This window comes from Malaclemys terrapin, chromosome 11, assembly GCF_027887155.1.
Source record: "Malaclemys terrapin pileata isolate rMalTer1 chromosome 11, rMalTer1.hap1, whole genome shotgun sequence".
NCBI classification, from domain to species: Eukaryota; Metazoa; Chordata; order Testudines; family Emydidae; genus Malaclemys; species Malaclemys terrapin.
The window spans coordinates 62,533,828-62,544,280 of NC_071515.1; the positions used below are offsets into that span (position 1 = coordinate 62,533,828).

General features: G+C 43.7%; 1 protein-coding gene and 1 long non-coding RNA gene across 2 annotated transcripts in view; one reads left to right on the plus strand and one right to left on the minus strand.

Moving 5' to 3' along the window:
* TMEM163 (transmembrane protein 163) overlaps positions 1–2,057 on the plus strand; it is a 157,721-nt gene extending 155,664 nt beyond the window's left edge. The window contains exon 8 of the mRNA XM_054044798.1: positions 857–2,057. Within this exon, the coding sequence (XP_053900773.1) occupies positions 857–917 (61 nt within the window). The 3' untranslated portion in view covers positions 918–2,057. The remainder of the gene's footprint in view (positions 1–856) is intronic.
* Positions 2,058–3,859: 1,802 nt separating this feature from the next.
* Positions 3,860–9,959, minus strand: LOC128845461 (uncharacterized). The gene is made up of 3 exons (XR_008446658.1): positions 9,397–9,959; positions 6,628–6,750; positions 3,860–4,699 (listed from the first exon to the last, which is right to left on the minus strand). It is a non-coding gene; the product is annotated as an uncharacterized LOC128845461 (long non-coding RNA).
* Positions 9,960–10,453: the final 494 nt, after the last annotated feature.

Below are 10,453 nucleotides of genomic sequence, written 5' to 3' on the forward strand. Positions count from 1 at the left end.
CCTCTGCTACCTGCCTGCCTCGACCCCTCTCCACACCCCTGCCCCCTGACAGCCCCCCCAGAACCCCAGACCCATCTAACCCCCCTGCTCCCTGTCCCTGACTGTCCCAACCCCTCCTCTCCACAGCCCCCCCCCCAAACTCCCGACCCATCCAACCCCCCCTCCCTGTCCCCTGACCAGGGCCAGCTTTAAAGATCCCAGGAATCAGGCTGCACTCCAGCTGGGGTTGCGGGGCTTGGGGCCGGGCCGGAGGTGCTCAGCCGGGGCTGGGCCGGCGCTGCTGAGGCCCGAGGCGGGCCAGGTCAGGGCTGCTCGGCCGGAACCGGGTCGCCGCCCTGGGGCCGGAACCGGGGCCAGAGCCGCTGGGTGCCGCTCGGCCAGGGCTGCACCCCCCACCCCAGCTTACCTGCTGCTGCCTCCCGCTTGCCCCTGCTTCTTTTCAGACTTCCCGCGAAGATCTGATTCGTGGGAAGCAGGGGAGGGGGAGGAGCAGCTGGGCGGAGCATTCAGGGAAGGGGAGGAGGGGAAAGACAGCTGCAGGGCCCGGACAGCGTGGTAAGGCTGTAGGGGATGGGGGGAGCCGGGAAGGGGCTTTGGGTGCCCAGCGGCGCTTGGCCGCCGCTTTTCTGTCTATAAATAGCTGACCGGGGGGGAAATCCCGGACATTTTTAGATTTTTAAAAATCCCCCCCGGACGGCTATTTATAGACCGAAAAAGCCGGACATGTCCGGGGAAATCCGGACATATGGTAGCCCTAAGATAAACCTTCCTTCATGAGAGTGCCTAACACAACTCCCCTAACTGTGTGCTTTCCCCTTACAGCTCGACCTAAACTCACTTGTGCTTTTATTTCCAGGTTGCTTATTGATATGGTCCCACGTGTAAGGCAAACGCGTCATTACGAAATGTTTGAATGAAGACAGATGCCCTCTCCTCTGTATGGACTGTGAAACTGCAGCATCATACATTTTGGCAAGTGGTGCCACTGATATTTCACTGATTATGCAGTTTCTTTCCCATGGTGTATTTTCTTTTAAAGTTTATTTTAATGGGAAATCTCTCTGTAGAACAGGCAAATATGTGCACTGCTCACAAAACAGCAAAACAGCAGCATTTTCCTTTCAAGTAAGCTATTGAATCCTGTAAGTGACAGTAGAAAACATACATAATTTGCAATTCCAAACCAGCTGCAGTGTTCTGTGTTCTAGAGTGAAATTGTTTTTATTGATATACTAGATGTCTGTAGATAAGAGGTGCCAGTTTCAGAGTCTTTTTTTTTTTTTTTTTAATGTTGGCTCAAACTTTTCAAATTTGTGCTGTAACTTTGAATTACAGCCATTGCCAACCACTTCAGCTCACAACTCAACAAAGGTACTGTATGTAGATTATTGATGCTAACAACCATCGCTTAAAGGCACTGAAGTAAATAAGATTTTTGTCTCAAGTTAGGAGGATGGACCCCACAGAAAAAACAGCACAAGACCCACTCATTTCTATTATCAGAGTTTAAATGATACTATTTTATTAATCCTAAATTATCTAAAATACAAGTCCTCTTCTAATTTGAATTTCATTTTTATTTAACGAGTGATGCACACAGTACATTGCTTTGCATGGACCAAATAAGCACAAAGAATATTACTGTACAGATAAAAGCCAAAATGAAGCACAAGAAGGACCAGTATGAGAAATGTGATTCGCACTCTTTTATTGTACCATACACAAATGTACCAGTATTTGTGACTACGTGGTTGCTCCGTTGCCTGATGAAGGTACAGCAGTGACGGCTTTGAACTGCGGTGAAACACAAAGCTACTCAGATTTAGGTTATTCTGTAAAAAACAAAAAACAAAAACACTGTTCACCCTTCACCACACATTCCTATGTATTTCTTAATATCCTACTTATAATATCCAAGAACCATGATGTATACAATAAAACGTATCTATTTTATACAGTACCTGTAAGTAACATTTGACAGCTGTTTCCAGAATGTATCGTAGAACAAAGTCTTCCTGTACAGCAGCCCATTAAACTAGATTCTCTGGTCACTGCAATTTCCTCCATACTTTGTATATTTCAGGTTGGCTTCACAGTGTGGAGAAGTGAATCAGTGTTGGGGCATTTCATTTGTTCCCTCGTGGGTGAGAAAAGCAGCTATGCTATCATGGAGGTCAGAATAATACATCAAGAAGCAGGGAGATCCACATTCATTTGGTTGAGAACATACAACAGCAGACCTACAATCAAATTGCCGAGAAATTGATAATAGATTGCTTTTAGATACATTATGTTTATATAGCACCTTTGATTTCCAGTCATAAAGCACTTATAAATTGTTGGCCAAATTCTGATATCCTAACTCAGGCAAACTGCAATGGAGTAAAAACAGACAGCTTGAGGATTCCACTATGTGATAATTCTATGCCCAAGTAAAGCTCCAAATACTCAACAAGGTTATGATCTGTATTACCGTAGTGCTGAAGAGCCTCGGTCATGGACCAGGATACTGTGGTAGGAGATGTACAAACACACAACAAAAGGATAGTCCCTACGCCAAAGCGCTTACAATCTAAGAGACCACAGATGGATAGACAGACAGGCAGATGGGGGAGTACAAGGAAACAATGAGACAGAATTGGTGGTCAGCATGACAGGGTGGGTCTCAATGCACCATCAGCCTAAACACGGTCAAGCTTTTCTGAGGTTCCACTTGGTTTCTTCTGCATTCTTCCTTTGGGGAGAGTGGGGCCTGGCCCCCTCATTCCCAGAAAACACTGAGGGGGGAGGTCCACAAATGTAGAGTTTGGGAATTGCTGGCAAGGGGGCACAGGGCCATCTTCACAGAGGCCTTCACAGCATCTCTCAACCACCTGTTACTTTGCCCACTCCCAGCAATCTTTAGCAGATGCACTACTTTCCCCCACCAAAATGTCCCCTACTTTAGGAGACAGATACAGACAAGTAATGTATGGGCATGAGGGCAGGGGACTGGACTTGACCTCTCGAGGTCCCTTCCAGTCCTAGAGTCTATGAATCTACGTAGCCTCTGGCCATGCTTTCCTAGAAAATCTGTAAGAAGTCACTGGGAGTAGCAAGAGCCCCTGGCATGTCCCCTTTCATAGTTAAGATCTTAGGATTTAGACGGATCTGTACACACATACAACTGAAAACATAAATTAATCAGTTCACCCCTTCCCTCTGGGATGGGACATGTGCTGCTAAACAGCACAAAACTCCACTAGCTCTTTACTAGGAAGTGAAGACTACTATACCCAATTAATATTGATCTGCTACTACAGGAGTGGCTTTATAGTCTTCTATTTCCCCCAATTGTTCTGTATGGAGGAAACATGGGGTGGAAAAATGCATCTTTCACTGTGAATTGGATTTTCATTCTCTAGCATTTAGGTCTTTTGTACTTACTTTGGGTTAGTTCAAGTTTGTACAGTGCTTTGAAAACAAAGTTTTTTTTCAGTGCTGAGTAGTAGTTGTAATATCCATAATGCCACTGGATAATATTAAAGATCATTACATGCCATTCAGCAGTACATACAGCACTTTTCAGCATCACGGGGAGACATGAGCACAACCGTTAACAAAGTAAGCACCAGGTAAAGTATAGGACAAACCTCCACAAAAGCAGTAGCATATTGCAATGGATTTGCCATAGGTTGAATTTTTTTTCTTAAAACAGCAATGCAAATTTGTACTGTGGTCCATTAACAGTTGCCCAGTGTTAGGATGCATTTGTTGATTAATTTTTCTAATGCAAGGATGCAGATTCAGCATATTCTGTGCCAAAAATACTAACTTACTGCTAAACATGTATATATATACCCCCCTCACACACCTCATAGTCTGTTACCACATTCCTTTATTTCATGACATACCCTAGTTTTCCTTTCCCATGCAGTTTGCCCCTATTGTCCAACATTATTAGATATCTGTTCCCAGTTAGTTTTAATACTCTGGCAATAACTATAACAGTTACCTTTACTTATTACTTTAACAAAACCTCAGCAAAACACTGTCTTGTCCTTGATGATCTCTACATATGCCAAGAATAAAAGACTCACTTGGCATAAGGCAGAGCCTTTAATAATACATTAATTTTGGGTAGTGCCAGAAACTATTTTCCAAAGCACAAACTAAATGAAGTTATTCATCAAGCTTTTGCTTAGTCCCGCTTATTGTTCCATCATCCTTTTCCTTTGGTAACTTAGAGCTCCTTGTAGATATTGATGGAGCAGAAGCTGATTGAGAAGAGCAGGTGATTTAAGTGCCCTACCCATAAATATTCTTCAGTGGAACCACAGACCGAATGTAGCTGGAGAACTCGTCATGGCTAGCAGGATCCTTTTCTGTCTCTTCAGTGCCATCAATACTCTGCTCTCTTCAGCCTCACTGCTTTTCATAGGAATGGTCCTAGTGGATCAGACCTGAGGTCCATCTAGTCATTTCCTGACTCCAACAATGGCCAGTACCAGATACTTCAGGGGAAGGTGCTAGAGCAAGAGAAAGGTTAGCCAAGACGCTTCTTAGCTTCTAATGTCACTGCCTCTGGTATGGAAGACACTAACATTTGGATGCACTGAAGAAAATCAACCTTTTCAGTCAAGGACTACCTTGAAAGTTGTTTTGCTTGTCAGCGTTGTCTAGTACTTGATGTAAACAGGAGCATAGGACTGGAGACATGCTGTTGTGAAAGCAGAGAAGTTAGAAGGTGAACAATTGAGAGGTCTCTGAATTAGAACTTTGAAATGCTTCTGATAAAAAGATATATGTAGATATGAACAGGATTATGTCCTTGGCTATGCAGTTCACAAATATGAGCTGTGACTGACCCCTCAAGAAAGTGTAATTAATTCCTATTTAGCATTGTTTAAATTAAACTAATTCCAGCAGATTTTGAATTGTCATAGGTGCTTGAAAGATCATCTGCGATCATCAAGGAGGCAGCTATTCATTGGCATGTAAATACAAAAAAAACCAACCCTGAAACACTTGTGATGATATTTTGATCTTTAAGAGGAAAAAGCCAAGAGAAGCAGCAATGGAGAGACATTCTAGTATTCAGAAGTGAAGCTAAACCTATCACAGTTTGTGTGTATTCTTCTGTGAGAGATTGAACTTCATCTTAAAGGGTAATTTTTATGATATTTTTTAGTAGTGAAAGAGGTAATTGTTTATTAAATGTACAAAAAAAAAAATCCCATGCTAGTAAAACAGCTAGCAAAATCATCTGTGTTATTTTGTTTTGTTCATTACACATCTGTTATCTGGATCTTAGAAAAATTACATATCAAACACTTGGTTGGAGTCCAGGAAACAAAAAACAAAGAGCCTGAGCCTGTTCCCAGAGAAGTTAATAGAAGGGAGGATTTTCAAAAGAGCCTAAGTAATTCAGGAGCACAAGTGCCATTGACTTCCATGGGACTTATGCTCCTCAGTCATTTAAATGCATTTGAAAAAATCTCATCCTTAATGCTGAAGTTGAATTATATTGGCCAGATTTCTTTTTTAAAATACGATTTGTTGATCATAGCTGCTGGAGTAAGTTGTTAATATAAAATGGCCCTAGTTCAAGGTGATCCTAGGGAAATGTGTGTGCACACAAGTGTGTCAGAGAGAAACGTCCGTGTTCATACAGAAAAAGATCTCAGAGCATTGACTATAGCCTGTCGTAAGTGCAGACTGGCCCATGGTAAACTCTGCCATACTGCAGATTGCAAATACACCTTAATATCTGATATTCTGGGTATGATACTGATTCTCCTGAACAGAGACTGCAAATTATGTCAATACCCAATATTGTATTAATTTAGATGGAATAAAGGGCCCAAAGACTCAAAGGTGTTAACATAACACAGTCACTGTCCAACATCAGACAGTTTTAAACAAGGTTCATGGTCTGATATACAGAGACCCCAGCCTGCTCATTACCATAGCAAACTCACCTTTAAAAATCATTTGAACCTTTTATTAGAGATACAGGCAAGAATAAAAACAATTAAATAATTTAAAATGTAAAGTACAAAACAAGGCTTTCCTTTCGACATCCTTTGCTCCCTTTAGCCAGAAAGAGTTTTTAGAGGGGTGTGGGGGGGTAGGGAACCCTGTTGGACAGTCTCTTCTATAGCATAAAAGATGGTAATAACTGTCCTTTTGGGGAAAGGAGAAGACGTTAGTAGAGATGGGCTGGAGCTGTCATTGTTGTTGCTGCTGCTGTTAAAGTTCAATCCTGTTTCCTAAAAGACTAAACAAGCCAGGGAAAAGAGGGGGCAAGAAAAGAACCACAAAGATAGAAAACGCAGCTTCTGTCTCTGGTGTTGACTTTCACTTGCAACCTCACTGCTGGAAAAAACCCAGGCATGGTACATGGTCTTATCAGCTACTCTGAAACCTGGTAAACTTGCGCCAGCATTGGGCTGTTCAGGGCACTGCATTTAGCTGCTTCTAGGCTTACAGCACTGTTGCAAAATATGCCATCTTGGCTCGGTAATCCAGACTCTCATTACACAGAAGGAGAAAGGAGAGGGATAGGAAAAAGAAGGAATAAGCTAGGCAAGGAGAATGTGTAATTGGATGGGAGGTGGGGGAAGAGAAAAAGTTTCAACATCCCACCTGGTGTTCAGATTTCAGCCAGTGGAGGTGACGGTGTCATCTGGGTCCCTCTCCTGGTCTGGTCAGGACAGCTCTCAGAATTAGGATGAAGTCTGGGGTCCCAGGAGATGGTGGGGGTGGCAGCTATAATGGTAAAGCTCAAGCTTACTCTAGTAGCCAATTTTTCTCTCCAAAGTCTCTTTAGGGATCCCAAAAGGGAGGGCAGCATGGAATAAATCTCATTTTTGTCCATGAATTGGGCCTATTTTCTCATGCACCAATTTTGGTTCAGTGATTTCCTGTGCTTTACACTTTTCTTGTTTAAGTCCATGAGTTCTATCAGTAGGCCTTTTTGTCCCAGTTGCAGTGTCCCAGAGCCAGGCTTGTGCCCAAGCCCAAATGTCTACACCGCAGTTTCATGGCCCTGCAGCCCAAACTCCAATCATCTGACCCAGACCCGCTGCTGGTGTTTAATTGCTGTGTAGACATACCCTTAGACAGGCCTGTGAGGTAGGTAAACACTACAGCCCACCTAGCCTCTATTTTAATAACAGAGAAACTGAATCACAAATTACATTCACTTCCATTTTTACCAAAAGTCAGATTTTTGAACCCAGCTCTCCAGCTGGGAAAAGTGCACTAACATCCCGTGTTCATTTGCCCGCACACATCCCCATCTCCCATTGTCCTCTATTCAACAATGCCATGAAAGGAAACAGCATGCTTATCTATGTGTAAGTCATAAGTCTAGGGTGTTCCCTACAAAACATTCTGTTCTAGAAACAGGTTTGAAGCAAAACCCCATATATGAACCATAACAGATTAGATCCAGATGCACATTTCAGCCTGGGTCCACAGCTAATACCATCCAGTCCAATCCCTAATGCCCATGGAATAAAAAGCACTATTACATTTGGCCTCCTTGTTGGCAGTACCAGCAGAGGGGCCAAGGAATGAATGAGGATGGACCTCCTGGTAAGTGTTGAGAGACAATGGGCAAAGTGTGGAAGCTTGTCCTGCCATAGACGCTCACTCCCTAGGCTATCAGTCCAGCACCTCTCCCAAGGAATGATTTCACTTTCAGTTTTCAAGTCTCCTATGATAGTGTATTGATTGGGAAACAAACTTGCTATTTCTTGAACTTCAAACACAAGGTGCTGCCACTTGCTCTGCTCAACATTGCATCCTTGCTGGGAGCCACCACCTACTGATTGGGGGGGCGCACAGTACACCACCAGGTTAGGGATGGACAAACACAGACATAACTGACTTGAGAGACCAACCAATGACATTAAGTCCACAGAGCCCCCGGAAGGTAGGTTTTAAGTAATTCCTCTGCTGAAGGCCCATCACTTTTCTAAATCTGTTTAGCAAGTAGACAGAAAATGCTTTTTTCCCCAGGGATAATGACACTGCTTTCCGAATCAGTGTCATTGCTTTGTGATCTTGCTTCTTAAAGGCACACGCATTATAGCATTAAAAGTCTCCCACATCAGAAGGATGCTACTCATTGTTTTAAGTCTATATTGAATGTCATTAACCCTTTGCCTCACCTCAACAAGCTGTTGTATACACCAGGCCAATTCAAAATAGGTAGCAAATACAAGAACTGCATTTACTGGGTCAGCGCCATTTGTGTGTCACACAGAAACCTGAGTTAAACTGGACTACACAGTGGGTCAGCGCGCTAGTACTGATGACAGCCAATAGCCTAGTGCGGTGAGCACCTGGCTAGTAACCAGATAAGCCAGTGCTAACACTGACTTGGACTTGATTCTGTCGTCAGAACCCCGCTGCGAGCCCTACTGGCAGAAAGTCCACAGTTCAGCCAACCCCACCACGCCTTCAGAAATCATGAGTCAGGCTCCAAAAATCCATGAGACTTCAAGTTTTTCTCCTCAACCACGAGGACTGGACACTTAAATTAAAACAAAACAATGAAAACTGGGCTCTCACAGTCACATGACTTCAGGAACTGAGGCTTTTAGCAAAACACCAGATATCATGAGTCTTGAAAGTATCATGAGTGTATATTTGGTGGACACAAAAGTAGAAACAGCCTTCACCTTCTGCTCAACTCAGCCAGCCTGGGAACCTCAGAGCACGCTGGGCTCTGCAGGGCCAGCAAAGGAAGGGGTAGGAGTAGGGCTCCCTGAATTATCCAATCTCCTTGGTAGCCTCTGCCACTGGGATTTCTATGGAGCCCAAACTAGAAATTGAAGCTGCCTATTCTGAGAAAGGGTGTTGGTAGGTGACCTCCCTCCCTCTGTCTCAGCTGCCCCTAAAGACACAAACAGGCCATTTGCACTGCCCTGCTCCCAGGGGGTTGAATCAAATTCCACCATGTGTGACTTTGATCAATTCACACATTTCAGTTTCTCCCATCTGTAGAATGGGGATGATTCAAGGGGATGCTGTGAGCATTTGTACTGGTATTGCTTTGACAATATGAAGCATTAATTGTTAATACCACAATCAAGAATGGCTGCTATTAGGAGGAGCCCCGAAGTCTGCAGAAATGCTTTCCCTACGGGGTCTGCAGAAACCCTTTTTACTGCATTGGTGTATTTCTGTTTAGCACGAGGATTCTCTGGCACAGATGCGCTGTCTGCTGAAATGCAGGAATAGCGGGCTGCAACTGGACTGTGCCTCTCTCCAAACATCTCAGAGCAACACCAATATTGTCAGTCAGAGCATCAGAAGCAACCAACTCCGAGCCCAGGCTGGAGCCTGCAAACTCTCCCTTCTCCAGAACATCGTGTCAGCAGCTCAATAATTTTTAATTTTTACCTGTTGCAGCAACTGCCTCGAATCAGTATCCAGTAGCGAGCGAGTCCCCGTTTTTTCACAGCAGAAAGACGGCATACAGCTCAGCAGGATTTGAGACCGCTGTAGGACAAACAACAGGAGGTGCAGTTCATGCCTATATGTATGAGGCCTCTACAGTGCCTGCCTGCCATTCTATGCTTGTTTAAACCAGTGCAATTAGCACGTGATTTTCAGTAGCATATTGACACCCCTTCCCCAAGATTTTAAAACAAAACCTGTTTAACTCAAAGGTTTACCAAATTAGCAAGATCAGGAATTCCGCATAAGGAAAAACAATGATGGGCTTAGAGGTTTAAAGCACTTGGACTCAGCCTGAATTGCAATGTCCTCCCATGGAGAATGGATGGAGCTGAGTCAACTCTTCAGTCCTGACCCATAGAGATGACGACCCTGTCAGATTCAGGGTGAGGCTTTTGGGAGCTGCAGGCAGGGAGGACTTGGTGGAGGGATCCACACCAGGCTGGATGAGATTTTACTGAAACCAGGCCTATGGGTGAAACCACTGGTGCAGGAGGGGCAAAGATCTGTCCTACCTCTGCCCCCTGAATTATTTTCAGTACAGCAGCAAGATGTGTATTTCCACTCCAGGTCCCACCTTACGCACATTTTTTCTTATGTGGTTGCACCTCTGCCCATCTAATTGACATCACATCCTGTTTGAAAACCCACCATTTCACAAAAGCCTTCCCATAATGTAAAAAGCTGAACAGTTAGGGGATGAGGTGTGAAAGAGTTAAAATCATTCCCCAATCTAGCCAGATCAAGGGATGAGCAGTGTACACTGTTCTATTGATCTCAAGTGCCAAACAAGTTAAAGGTTTTATAAAACTCTTTCACTGTCCAATACTGAAACAGTATTACAAAGGTTCAGGATTTTTCTGGTTTGCGTGGTTTCTTGGCAAACACCCAAAGTTCTAAAGTTGGAAGTTTATTGATCAAAGAACTAGAAATCAAAACAAGAAAAAGCTGAAACTGAGTAATTATGCGTAACAATCAAAACGTATTAAAGCCTCTCTCC